Below are 14,479 nucleotides of genomic sequence, written 5' to 3'. Positions count from 1 at the left end.
GAAAAAGACTTTTTATGTTGTCAGCAGCGCAGAGCACAAAGACCACAGCAAGTCATTGCAACAGAGCCAATTTAGGAATGTATTCCAAGATTACAGTTACGTAATGACAGTTAATGGTTTCTTACTCGTATCCTGGAAGTTGACATCATTCCCATTGTACGCATTCTTCAGTTTGTTAGTCATGACACGTAAGGCCATGATTTGTTGTCGAATGAAGGTGTCTGGCCTTGTGATGTCCACATCTACTTCTGGATTGTTGATCTGGTTAGTCAAGCCATCATGCATAACCTCAGGCAAGTATCTATACAGCAGAATGAAAGATTAGTTTGAGATGCAGTAATTCTAGAAATAAAACACTGTACAGTAAATGATGTGCTAAGAAATTCAATGTGCAGCTCTTAAACAGAGCCATTATAGAGTTTTAAAAATATAGTTTTTAATTTTACTGACTCCAAAGGATCTGTTTAGTAGCACAGCTGCATGGGGAACAGAACAGATTTAAGTTTTTCAACCTCCTAACTCTCCATATACTCCCCATCAAGAGCAATGACTGTGTGAACTATGGTAAAGGTTCGCAAGCCAGCAGTAAGTCACCACATATTCACATCCTCTGCTGACATGAATGGCTGCACACTAAATTAAGCATCTAACAGTGCATTCTGCTGTTTTTATTTCTTTCTGCTTAAAAAATATGAAGTCCTTTGTTGTATATAGCATATTTGTTCTTCTGAGACAGTTTAGAAACCTATCTTCAGGCATTATGGCTTTCCTAGTTTAAAAGAGCACTTAATTTTCTTCTCCAGTTCTTCCTTGCATCTTTTTTTTAGACCACCATGAACAACATCTCCAGCCTACATGACATCCAGGCCCATAAAAAGCATTATAATTTTACCAAACTCCAGTATTCTCTTTGTTTTGGTCATAGTTCCTTTAAACCAAGGTTTGCATATCTTGTGTACTTTGTGCATAACATTTAAGGTATGACATTTCCTATCCATCCATAAATCTGAAACTTTTATACAGGCTCTTACCTTAGAATTTCTTGATTACTGTAGCACTCATTTCTCTGACCTTGAGTAATGCAGTCTTAAGCTGCTCACAGGCAGCAAATGTGCTTTTGCACATCTTTACCCTACAAAAAGCAGCCCATGCCTCCAATCATCCTACAGTAAAATCCCCATTACCCTTTGTTAAAGATGCACTCTTTGTCCCCTGCTGCTCTTTGTCCTCAGGAAGCTCTGCTTGTAGGCATTTGCAAAGCTACATTTTTCCTGCTTCGAATTTCTGTTAAAAATTACCTGTGCATTTTACAGCTGCCAGGCTGAAAAAGGGTTGATATTATTTCTCTGTGCTGGCATGGAACCCTGAGAAAATAGCGTATCACAGCTTCCCTCTTCTCTCGTCTGTCTTTACCTACTACTTTGTCTCATATTTAAGCTGCAAGGGATTTGGGGCAGATCTACCTTTTGTTTATATTCTTTATAAGGATATGATCTATTTTGTAATTAGTCTGTATAGCAGGCTCTCTTCCTGATGTTTGTGGGACTCCATGTGTGCATATGTCCTTGGACAATAAGTAATGATAGCACTTCTAATGACAAACTTTCATGATGCCTGGTACCAAATGTAGTTTGAGAGTATTTCACATCACTTGCACTTATGTATGCCCAATTCTCTACCAGCACTGAAGTTTGATGTTGATGACAGCATTGCTCATATTGGTCTGGAAAAATAAATATATCTGAAAAATAAATTTGAAAGTAAAGGAGATGAAAGGACTTTCTCTGTTGAAATCATGGTGAAGAGAAAATAAGCTCTTCATTGCTTCTGGAGGTTCACAAGACAACAGATGCTTTGCTGCACCAAGGAAGGGCGTATTCTCAGCATAATGGGTCCTTGCTTTGCAAAATGGGACTCATTTACCAGTAGTGGCCTTTGAAGGCTTACATGAGAATAATCCTGGGGGTGTGTTAACATCTAAGAATCAAATATGGTTGCCAAAATACCCAGCCTCAAGCTGCATGTCCTGTTGTTTCACTAGTACCATGAGGAGAAATAACATTGCTGTGGGGATCCCATCCAAACTCCTGTGGTCAGATTTACTACGGTGAGAACACAGAATCTGCCTCCCCCAGTATGGAAGACTGCAGACCACAGTGCTGTGAATCACTAAAGACAGAATAGGAAATAATTCTGCAGAGCTGCCTAGAGGCAATCGGATGGAGACCTTGGCAGGCAGGGATGCTTTGGACTGCAAAGGAGCAGCATCTCCATCTGTCACACGTCTCTACAAATGAAAGGCCTGCTGTAGATAAATTACTCAGCCTAGTAGTAAATCAGTGATTTCAAGGTGCAGTTGATTAAAAAGAGCAAGAATGTAAGAATTGAATTACTGGCTCAGAGAGGATGACTGTCTTGCTCTGTATCCTGTCCATGACGATGGCCATAGCTATTAGTAGCTACAAGTGATCTGAAATTGCTAAATATTCATGTGGATTGCTTTCCTTGTTTATGAAGGGTTAGCAGCTCTTTATTGCAAGCTGTCCATGAGAAGCTAAGGATAGCTCTGAAGGGCAGCTCACAGACTGATTTATGTTTGATTTCATTTTGTCTTACCATAAAAAATAAAAGAAGAATATACTAACTTAAAGCAATTAGAGAGTGCTCTGGTGTGTGCATTTCATGAAGGTTTGTATTTTGCACTGTGACTAGAGTGCATCTGATGTCCTCAGGACCATCTAAATGGGGCAATCCATTTTGTAATTTTGTTAAACTGTCACACACCCTGCTTTATCTGCCCAGGATCTGGTGACGTCCAAAGCATTCCTGGCAAGTGTACCTCACTTAGGTGTGTAAGAGACACATACTTGATGTAGGCCACAAGAAATCCATGGCCTTAACACTGACTAACAGTTAGTTGGATACTTAAATTCCCTTGGCATTTAGGAGATAATAGCAAAAGCATTATAAAGGCTGAAAATTAATGTTTAGGTTTAAACACATACCAAATCTTGTATGCTCAAATGCAAGTGTTTGTGCATAAGCAGAGTCCCACTCTCACCAGATCTAGCCACCACCAGATCCAGTCACAGCTAGTCAGGAGTTTATTCATCAGTGGAGCAGGGACAGCTGTTACAGTCCCATGTGCCTTTGGCCAAATGACTAGTTCATTATATTTCATCTGCTGGGATTTCCTTGCATAAACATAGACAGCTGGTGCCATTTGAGTGCTGTTAGTTATTCCTCCTCTTGTCACTGGCTCTGAAAGGTGAGCTCTGAAAGATGAGGCTTTCTGTATCATATCTGCAGGCTTTAAGGGGAGATCCTGGACATCTGGGGCATCTAAAGTTATAGTGTGTGTCTTTTTTAAGGCAACTGAATTGAGTCTTGAATGCCACTTTAGCCACTAGGATGTAGGCTGTTTGGCATCATGCTGCCACTCCAGTAGGCTTTGAATATCCAGTAGGTCCAGGGTCTAATTTCCCAGTTCCATGAAGGTATCATGACTACTTAGACCATCTTACATAGCAGTAGGTAAGTGTGTTCAGGCAGGGGAAAACTGTCTCTTTGAGTACACTGACAGGATATTGGGGGTCTTTTCAGTCACCTTATTATTGCTGCTTTCAAAGTTGTTCAGGCAATTTTAGCCCAGGCTCTGGCCCAGAGGGGAGGCAGTGTCCTGTGTCACTATTCATCCCAGATGGTCCAGTGAGTCTCCAATGATACTACAACTGCTTAGGCAACACAGTCCTTATTTACCCACCCCATATTTATGTACTTGAATTAACATGTTTGAGTGTGTAGCTGGATTCTGCCCTCATTACTGAACTAATACATCTGCTTCTTTTTGAGGAGGGAGGTGGGGAAAGTCAGAAAAGTTTATATTGAATGAAATATCTTTGAATAGTTTTCCTTTCTTTAAAGGACTCACACAGATATGGGAACGTGCAGCCCAAGATGTTTTGTGAGTGGCAGCCTCTGAGAGGCAGCCCAACACAAGTTCTGACAAAAGCATTTTGATGTGTGTGGGGTAGGGTTAAGACACACCGAATAGGAAGCCATGTCTTGGGACCATGATTTGACAGAAGATTTGTTGCTAGCTGGGCAAAGTTGTTGAACACAGCTGCTTTTGCTGCAGTTCCGTAAGTTGAGACACCCTTGTGAATTTTAAGCTTTGCTGCTGCTTCTGCTCTCCTTAATGATCTCTTTGTAGGCCTTGCCATTACAAGAACTGTATGCCCATTATAAATAAAAAGAAGAGAAGTGACAACCTGAATCTTTACATCCTCCTAGCAAAGCAAAAAAAAAAAAAAAAAAAAAAGAAATAAAGAAAAGCAAGCTTTCTTAGCCTTCTGAGTACAGTGAGTACAGAGAAGCTGAACAATACTGTTTGTTTTCTGGTGTTTGCTCCTTGCTCGGCTATGTCAGGATTTTAGTGTAATTTACGTTGTTTTCTAAAATATTAATGCTTTCTGTTCCTCTTAGCCTTTCCACAGTTCTTGCTTGTCTCAGCAGACACAGCAAAGATATCTTTTGGCACATCATAGCCAAGTACCACAAAGCCTATTTAAAACCACTTCTCTTTTCCCCCTCACTTTTTTTTTTTTTTTTTTTAAATAACCCATTAATGTTCCACGGTGTCTGCTTCCTTTTCAAGTCCAAAAAAGATTGATGAATCTTTCAGGTCATATATATAAAGCCTGTAGAGTTGACACCCCCCCACCAATTACCAAAAAAAAAAAAAACCCAAAAAACCCCCCAAAAAAGTATGTAAGGATGAATCTTCTGATCTTCTGATTTTTAAAAGAATCTGTCTTAAAGAGCAACATTTTCCATATTTTGCTTCCACATCAGCTGATTACCGTACAACTAGGGCATGCCACCTAGGCAGTACTGGAGTTATTCCAGGTGCACAGAAGTGTAGGCAATAGAGTACAAAATACAGCACAGGCTTACTCAGGCTGGGCTGGGTTTAGACAGTCACATCTGGTCCAGAAAGATAAGTGCAGTGGAAAATTGGCTTGTTTGGTTAACTAGTTCACCTCATCTGATTCTGTTTGCTCAGGAGGTAATCCCCATGGGATATTTTCAGTTCAGAAAATTTGTTTTTTTTCCTCCATCTTGGAGAAAAGCTTGAGGAGAGACAAGGAGAGGGAGAAAATGCCTCATTGCCAGTTTATAGGAAGATATAAAAATAAACTAGAGGCATCAATTAAAATGGGCAGTTTCCACACTTCCTGAGAAGTAGTTTATTCCTGCTTTCACTAGTGGTGCTAAACAGTTATCTGTGCTTACCTCCAGCTAATGGACACTCAACTCATTGTCACTGCAAACTTTGCTGGACAGCAGTGAGGAACTTTCTCAGGGCAAACACTGATCTGATGAGTCTTTTTTCTCACCTGAATCTCACCAGAAATTAAAAACTCTTTGCCACAGAACTAGTCACTCCCATATGTGCGGCAGGAGAAGAAGAGAATGTCAGGACAGCTGAGCATCTATCCTGTGCTCGTTTTGGTGACATACCTTGTAGTTTTGATCTAGATATTGAAAATTATAGCGTTAATTTTTCCTTTTATTCCTTACTTTTCTCTATGTTTTTCTGTTTATTTTCCTGTCTCATATATAATTATATTTATTTTTCTGTTTGGAGGAGAAATAGGTTCCTTGTGGAAAGGAATGCAGGTCTCATCTATTTCACGGATTACAGCTTTTAAGAGCTAAGACATATTAGTCAGTCTGTAGCCCTGCTGAGCCTGAGCACCAGGATGGTAGTGCATGAGCACAGTCTCTCAGGTGCTTTGGTTGGAATGAGCCAGCTGAGTTGGTTGGAGCAATTCAAGGTTATTCTTCTGAACATCACAGGGCTCCAAATTCGGTTGCTGTTCTTACTTCAATAAAAGTCATATATTCAAGGACTAATACCTTGGACTTGGTTTAAGTCCTAAAGCCTGATTTTCCGTCATTCTTGGGAAAATGTCTTAATTTCTGGAGAACATCTATTAGTGAAGATGCCATCAGCTCTTGTTAAGAATTTAATTGCATGTAGGGAGGGAGATAAATTTTCAAAGTTTGATCTTAATGTTGTTTTTTAGATCCTAAATAGCTTTCAGAAATCTGTCTCTGCACATCTGGCAGAAGATGTTAATTCTTTAAACATAAAATTATACTCATGTTCTTTTGTGAATACAGATATGATGGAGAAATCCTGCTGGGCATCTCTCTAAAAGGCACTTTGTCTGAAGTAGCTATTATTATCCTTAATATGGATTTTTCAAAAAAAAAAGAGATTCATCCATCTAATAAATATTTTCCCATTTCCACAGCACTTGGTTTCTACGTGATGTGACCTGATTAAAACGGTTCTTTGTACAGGATCAGCAGCGAGCCAAGTGCACCCTTCCAGAACGCCAAATGGATGACTCTGCTACCCCATGATTACTTGTGAATTGGCGACCTTCAGTTGGCGACCTGGTGTCACTGTAAATTAATCATGGCAGCAAAGTGATATTTAGGGAGTGTAATAACCACAAATGACCTTGGTGTAATGCCTCTCTCAGGAGAAAGCCAAGCTCTCATTCTCTGTGGTCTCAGGCTTGTAACTCTCTTTCCCTGTAAAAGCAGCATCAAAAGGTGACGTGTAAAGTGAAACATAAGGCATAATGTCTATCCGGCAATTGAAAGTTTCTAGTTATTTATTCCAAAATAGGATTTGTTAAAAACTAAAACAGCATTTGATAAAAACCCCAGCAATAATTTCCTTTCCCAATGGTAGCCAACACCATGCTGTCTTCTTACAGTGTTAATGTCTATGAAAACTGGAGGTGGCTAAATTTTTTTTTTTCCACAGGCTTTTTTAATATTCTCTGGAATTCAGCATGCAGCTCCTCATATAGCACAGGGATGTTTATGACAGCTGACACAATGTACACAGAGATATATATGAATACTGGTCAGATTTTGCCATGCGTGTTCTTGCGAGCTAGTATTTGGTATCAGATACTAATCAGTCTGACCAAGGAAACCTTTTTTTTTTTTTTAATGCTGCAGTAAAAGTCTTTGTCGACCAGCCAAGAGGTGATTTTTCATTTAGAGCTAGTTATTTTCAATATTGTTTTTAATACTATTTCATATTCAGCCATGGCATTTTGTGGTGTTTCTCTGATTTATTACTATTGCCTCCACCTGAAGCATTTATTGAATTCTGTTACAAGACTATGACTATACATTTCCTTTGTGAATGGATATTAAACAGAAACTGGGCAGAGGAGTAGTGACTGGACCTGCTGAAATCGTATCTTCAGGTGATATTTTGAACCTGTCACTCTACATCCAGTGAAACATCTGTGTTCAATTTCCAAGGAGATTATTAACAGAGGACTGCACTTCTCTCTCCATAACATTAGTCTCAGAAGGCATAATGAAAAAATCCAGGCTTCTCATAAGATCAATTCTGTAAAAGAATGGTGAAAAACTGTATGCATAAAATGTACGTCCTTAACTCCCAACAAATGTGGAAGCTGTGCCAACTCCTTCAGTGCAGGAGCAGAATAGAGCTGCCAAGTATTTGCCAGATGTGGTACACACACTAGTGTTGGTCATGGAAACCAGGAGGAATGGATAGATATTAAGGGATTTGACTACTCTTTTGCAGAAGAAGTAGCATATATCTCTTACTGATGCATGCATCCTGATGCGGCTCATGGCATTTAGCTGGGGTGCCTTGAAACTCTGTTTAACTACTGGCAGTGCACTGGCCTGGGCTCAGGTCTTTCAAAGCTCAATAACAAGAAAGGATAAAATAGCGAAAGAGAAACTGCACATTTTTATTTCTCTCTTCACACTGTTACTGTATGATGAATCCTGTAATAGCCAGTTGCTCCTCTTAGTATTTCTCTGACTCCCCAGGGGCTTTCTCTGGATCTGGGACTTAGCATCTAAGCAGTGGCTTTTGAATTTGGACAGATTTGTTCACATGCATTCAAAAGCGGATTCAAGAGGCTAGCAGTATGCCAAACAGCCCCCTCCTCTTGTCTATGAAATGAATTCCTCTGAAGGTTATGTAGTAAGGCTAGGAAAAAATGGTGTGCATTCAGTGTGAAACATCCCCCTGTAAACTGTGCTCCTTATCAAAATGATCAGATGATGAGATGGTGGGGTGGGTGCAATCTATTTATGCATCTGTCCATCCATACATCCATGTAAAATGACAGCACGTTTCTAAGTTTTTTCCCATGTTGCCTCATTTTCACTGTATTTATATTTGATGTGCTTGTCTCATTTTTCTTCTATTGTTTGTTTGATTGGCTTGGTGTTTTTTCTTTTTGGCTCATTTTTATATTCTGTCTTCATATGTATCTTCAGGTAAAAGGAAAATAAACATTCCAGTCCTTGAGTGCCAGAAAGTGTCACTTCTCTAGAGATTCAGCTGTCACTAGACACTCAAACCTCTCAACTATTCATGTCTACCCAACAGCACAGGATACCCCCGGCATGGTCCCTGAGCCAATTCCTCCCCCTCTCAGCAGGATAATCAGATCCTCTCCTCTGTCAGCTGATGAATCCACTCTGGGACTTTTGGAGACACCTGCTCATCTGCTGGCTCCTGCTCTGCTGCAGCGAGGGCCAAGTAAACTTCAAAATTAAAACTCACAGAAAACTCATCACAAACAAGGGCAGATGACCACAGCTATCTCTGAAGAAGTAACATAAGGTCAAATCTTCTACACGAGATAAGTAGGAGTGCTACATTTATTTTCTGGAGGTTATTTTTCATTTTTTGCCTCCCCCCTAGTAAATAGCCCTAAGCTTTGCCAGCCAATAGCAAGTAGAGTTGAAATTCCAATTTCTATTTCATCCCAGTAAGATATCCCGAGAGTGCAATTGCTTCACAAGCTGTCAGTCCCAACACAGGGATGCTAAATGGACCTAAAGAGCTCTTTGAAATCTCAGTGTAAATTATCCTTCTGGAGCTGAACCAATGCACATTTTCTGCCTCCGCTTCACACACACACTGCATACATTTACCCCGACTCACACTTGGGCTTTAATGGCATTTTGATAATAAGTAATCTTGGCTACAAGCTGCGTGTGGACAACGACTTGTTCTCCCAATTTCCGTTTCACCCTCCTAAACAGTTTTGTGAAATACCCTCAGTTCCATGATTGCTTCAGGCCAGATGGGTGTTTGGAGCGGGTGGGGTGGAGAGGGGTCCACCTCACCTCGCCTTGGTGTGGCCGTTCCAGCAGTCCTCCTCGACTGACGGACCGGCTGTCACTCGCTCGTCCTTGCAGATTGTGTAGGGCAATGTTGACCAGAACTTTTTAGAGAGCTTTAGCTTTTCTTTAATGTCTGTTACCTGATCAAGAGACAACGAGAGGGAAAACAGATTAAAAAACATCAGCCACACTAATTATAATGTTAAACAATACATTGTTTAAATTTGTGATGGGGATGATGGTGAAGGCTAAAAAAAGCTAAAAATGCTAAAACTTAATTTCCTGTGTTTAAAAACAAGACAGCCAGCATTTGAGTTCAGAACACACAAACAATCAAAGTCACCTTTTTCCACAGGCAAAGCATTAATAAAAACATGTTGCATCTTGAGCTTCCTATTCTCCATTTGCCTAAGGTTTTCTGGATATACACCTTTTTAAGAATTAATATGCCTCACAGTCTGCTGAATGTGAATTCAGTTAAATAGTGTACATCAGATAAACCCACCAGCTTGGTCAAGTCTTAGAAAAATATTATATTGACAGCTACACAAGTAGTGAAGGTTCTAAAAAAAATGATGCAGTGCTGAGCTGATGTTGAACTGATTTAAGATACCTGGGCTGAATACATTGCAGTACATTTGGTTCTCAGTTACAGTGAGAAGCCATGCAGAGACTATATTCATCTTTGCTATTATGTGTAGATAAATATCTGTAGCTGAATATAGAATCCACAAGAAATGTTGGGACAGTATCAAAACAGTTTTTTTACCTTATAAATTCCTTGAACGATAATTTAATTTGGCAAGATTCAGGAGGCAAGCAGGAACAAACTGAATTTCTAGCATCAACTTAATAAATAAATGCTCTGACTAAAATTTTATCAGTTCTTGTTTTGTGTATGGTATACTAGAGTGGAGAAATCTACAAGAATAGATAGAAAAAACAACAAAGGACAGACTACAAAGGATGAATGCTGCCACTGTTGTTCTTATGGAAACCGATGCATTTCGCATTAAGTTGCAATAGGATTTAAGGGAGCTTGTTGAATAGCTTTTAAAGGAAACCGCTAAGCTTTGTTGTTTTAAAAAACAAGAAATAAAAGCTCACCATTCCTCCATTCAGTTTCAAGATTGACTTTTAGGTTGTTGGTACAGTATTGTACTCGGCTATTTATCTCTTTTATCTTTTTTTCTCAGGACATGATAGCTCTCCTTGCAAATGGCCTATGCTGCTTTGCCATGCTTAAACTCTATGGAATGTCACTTTATAAGCCAGGAGATAGAAACAGCTGAGGATGTTATTTTAGAAGCACTGTTTGAATTTTCATCCACAAGAAATAAATAGGACAGTATTTTTCTGTATGAGTTTTTGACAGTGTTTCTTGCCATGATAGACACCTTATAAATCTCCTCCACACCCCTTGCTAAGCTCTAGTTGCTTTGTTTTCACATGAGATACTAGTGGCATTTGCAAGCCTTTAAAGTCTCAGTAGGGGAGCCCTGTCAAGCCAAAAAATAAATTCCAGTTTACAGGCTGTGAGCAAGGTTTTGGCAGAAGTGGAGATGGTCTCAGGATACCTGCCCTTCCTGAGGTCTTTGGCCCATGGGACCAGGGGTTTTGGGGAGACAGCAATCCCTCTTCTTCCCTTTCTGCCCATGCTGAGAGTAAAAAACCCAAGGTCTCTACTGGGACAGCTAACCAGCACAAGCAACTGAGTTAAACTGCCCATTGTTCACGGTGTGTAAATTGCTCCTAGGAGACAGTGAGAACAGAGAAATTCTATAGAAAATGTAAGAAAGAGATCCTTTAATATAAGTTTGGTGAATATGAAAGTCAAAGGGATAGATTTCTAATTATTGCTTGTTTCGGGATAACTACACAAGTAATCTGATGGATATTGGTGGTGATTAGCTTTCAGAGCAATAACTTCATGACTTGCTGGAAATTATGTAAAACTATTCAAAACTCAGATGTTTAGAGCTACATTCATATTTTGCCCACATTCAAATTAGAGCTGGTGCTCTAGGACTTGCAGACTTCTATTTTCAACAAGTGATTCCAAACCTACTGGAAAGTGATTTTCCCCCAAATCTTCTAAGGGCTGTAATTTGGACAAGAAGACTTTCATTTTCATAGAAGCAAGCAAAAGAATGGAGAGAGATTCTTATAGCTCACACATTTGCACATGCTCTCCAGATACTCCCTGAAAATCAAAATGAGGATTCTAGTTCCCCAGTCTCTTCTGAAGATATTAAATGGTGTCTGCATACTCTATACTAGATAACAAATAATTAAATTTCCTAATAGATTTTTTTTTAAAAATTGTGTTAAGGAAGAACACCGGATAAAGTAAGAGGGTCTTACTTTACTCAGGATCGTTGGTAAATGACAACTAATTAAATCTCAGAGGCATCTCTTGAGGTGTTATTCCCATTTTAGAGCCTGGGGGGAAGCAGACATTTGCATGACTCACAAAAGGCAGCAATAGTAAAAATGACTACAGCTTAGGGAAAGGTTACCATTTACAGCCTCTCGAGATGCCTTCGATTCAGGTGCATTTTAAAATTTTTTCATGTCCTTCAGATATTTCCCTTCACAGCTATCTCACACCTCCCTATTGAATTATTTCACCATGGAGCTTTACACAACTTGTGTGTACTCAGTCTCTGAAGTCTTAACCTTTCCTGCTGTCTGACCAGACCTCTGTTAACCCTCAGTTTTAGCACTGGAGTTTGCACATCTGTCTAACTGGTTCCTCGAACCTCATCCTGAAACTTTCTGGAAGTGCAGTGTGGTGTCTGATGGCCTTACTAAAAGAATTCTGAACACTGATTTATTCATCTCCTCTTTGAGGGAGTAGCCTGATGGCCACTTCTGTGAGATGAATGTTTGGGCAGGCAATGACTTTGGAGCACTTTTAATGGAACTTTAAATGCAGAATAGAGTTAGGAGAGGTAATGCCTGCCATGGACATGTTAAACTTTTGCCTGTGGATTTCAGAGACTTCAGTTCTGGGATCTTGTCAAGCATGACCACAGAAATTCTCTTATTAGTCCCCATGGTTACACACATTCCTCTGTACATTGTTTTGATCACCACCAGCATTTAAAAACTATATAACAGATGTTCAGACCCTTGAAAATGAGATAAAACCCACTAAGTTAACATTGCTTGCTTGTGATTTATGAAGTCAGACTATTGTATTCCCTAGTGACCTGTGGCCTTGTAAATGATTCCTCAGTATTTCCTATTCTTTGAATTAAAGATTAACTTTCAAGCTTGGTTGGGCTTCTGTGGAAATATTTAAATATGAGACATATGCAGTTTTGATATTTTACATATTTTCTTTCCACTTGCTCTAGCAGAGATTTATAGGGATTAAGACAGCTGGATATCTTTTGCTGTAGCTAGCCTGATTTTCCCTAGTTATCTTCCTGATATAGCCCTGATATTATATTGAAATACCCTTTTTTCAGCTACTTTGAAGGTATGAAACTTTTTCTGAATCACAATACTTTCTCATAAGAAAAAAAGATACAGCAAGAACCATGCAAAGAGTAAAATTTTTAATTTATTTGGGCCATAAAAAAATGGATATTAAAACAGCCTTGTCTTGATCTATAATTGCTAACAGAAGAAAGGCATTACTATGTAAGAGAGAAAAGTTAAATATTTGAATAATTTGCAAAGAGAAACTCATATCCAGAGTTATGGGAATGGTATAGGTACACACCCTACATTGAGAAATTCAGTTTATTTCGTATTTCTGCAACTGACTTCTTACACAACCAAGTCAGTCACGGATATCATGCAATTCCCCAACAAAACTTGAAAGGGCACCCATGAGCTCAGCTCCAGACCTACCAGCATGGGCTCAGTTATAAGATAAATAAAGCTGACCCATGTTTTTGTCTTTACTCACCTTGCATGTCAAGGTCATGAAGTGAACTAGAAGCAAGCCCATCACTTCAGTAGGAATCAGACCCTAACATTCCTTGCTTTATTTTGGGACATTTGGATAAAATGAGAATTCAAAGCAAGTTTTGAATATACCACATAAAAATAAAAGTGTGCAGAATACCAGTTCCATATGGCATGAAAGACTGCACAAAGACCCTTGCTTGTGAAGCAGGCAGATAATTGCCAATGGAATTACTTTGGCTTAATTTCTAATGGATGACTGCTTCCTTGGCAGTGTGATAAAGTGTGCTTAGAAGAAACTGGGGACAAAAACCCCAAATTTTAAATTTGGAGTCCCTAAAATAATTTTTAAAAAGTTAATTACTTTTAAAAAATTTTTTGTCCTGCTCTGCCAAATCCTCCCCTGTTAAGACCATCTCATATTCCTTCCAGATTTATCATCCCCACCCATGTAATTCCTACTTTCAAAGGTAAAGGACTGTCAGAAAAAGCTAAAAATCATGTTCAAAGATGGTGAACTGCACACAAACCTGATGTAAGTTCGATACAATAAATGAAATCAAATAATACGGAGTCTGTATGTTAAGAAGAAATGTTTCCCATTAACCTCTCTTTCTTCTTCCTGATGTTTTTCAATTGTGTTTTTTTCTTGTTTATTCTGCAATTTGGAAAGATTTTCCTCTTGAAGTGAAAGCAGAATATTCAGCTTGCTTTTCTGTCAACACCTTCTTGTGGATTTTCAGAGACGTCTTGATGCAAAATCCATTGAGAATTAAGGCTTTATGACCCGGAAAAATGTACAAATGTTTCTGGTTGTTCACTGGAAGTTGCTTCTCTAGGGTACCAAGGTGCCTCCCCAGATGTTGTGCTGTGGGTTGTGTGTGGCAGCAAAGACACTTGGCAGATGTTTCAAAAGGCTGCTTGTGATGGGGTGCTGCAATTTCAGGGACTTCAGGCCAGTGTGTCACACTGACAGAACAACTACAGACAGTGAGTGGAAAGAGGTCTGACATTTTGTCTCAGAGAACAGATATGAGAGCAGCAGTCATCATGAGCCATGTTGGTGTCTGTGCAGTTTCTTTAGTCACAGACTCCTTTGCTCTTTCATTCACAAGCAACATTTAACTAATGCCACTTCTTCATGCTACATTATTTTCCAGTGAAAAACCAGACAAGCTTTTTTTTTTGCCTGCTGCTTGCTTTGCCCTGGAAGTGTCTAAGACACCCAGCCATGGACTCAGTACCCGTGCAGTCTTTATTAAAAATAATGTAGACCTTGTATAATGGTGGGCAGCTGGATAATGGACTTGTGGATATGGTGCTTGAGCACCTGAGCTGCATG

At 39.4% G+C, this 14,479-nt stretch overlaps 1 protein-coding gene across 1 annotated transcript in view; it reads right to left on the bottom strand.

The window, feature by feature from the left end:
- The window catches only part of GPC6 (glypican 6), a 724,435-nt gene that overhangs the window by 13,874 nt on the left and 696,082 nt on the right, over positions 1-14,479 (bottom strand). Inside the window, exons 8-9 of the mRNA XM_088159818.1 lie at positions 9,220-9,356; positions 126-301 (exon numbers count right to left, since the gene is read on the bottom strand). Of these exons, the coding sequence (XP_088015944.1) occupies positions 126-301; positions 9,220-9,356 (313 nt within the window). The remainder of the gene's footprint in view (positions 1-125; positions 302-9,219; positions 9,357-14,479) is intronic.

The sequence above is a fragment of the Sturnus vulgaris genome, chromosome 2 (genome assembly GCF_052056855.1).
Source record: "Sturnus vulgaris isolate bStuVul1 chromosome 2, bStuVul1.hap1, whole genome shotgun sequence".
Taxonomy (NCBI): Eukaryota; Metazoa; Chordata; class Aves; order Passeriformes; family Sturnidae; genus Sturnus; species Sturnus vulgaris.
The sequence above is the reverse complement of the archived record's forward strand: the minus strand, read 5'-3'. Positions and strand labels throughout refer to the sequence as shown.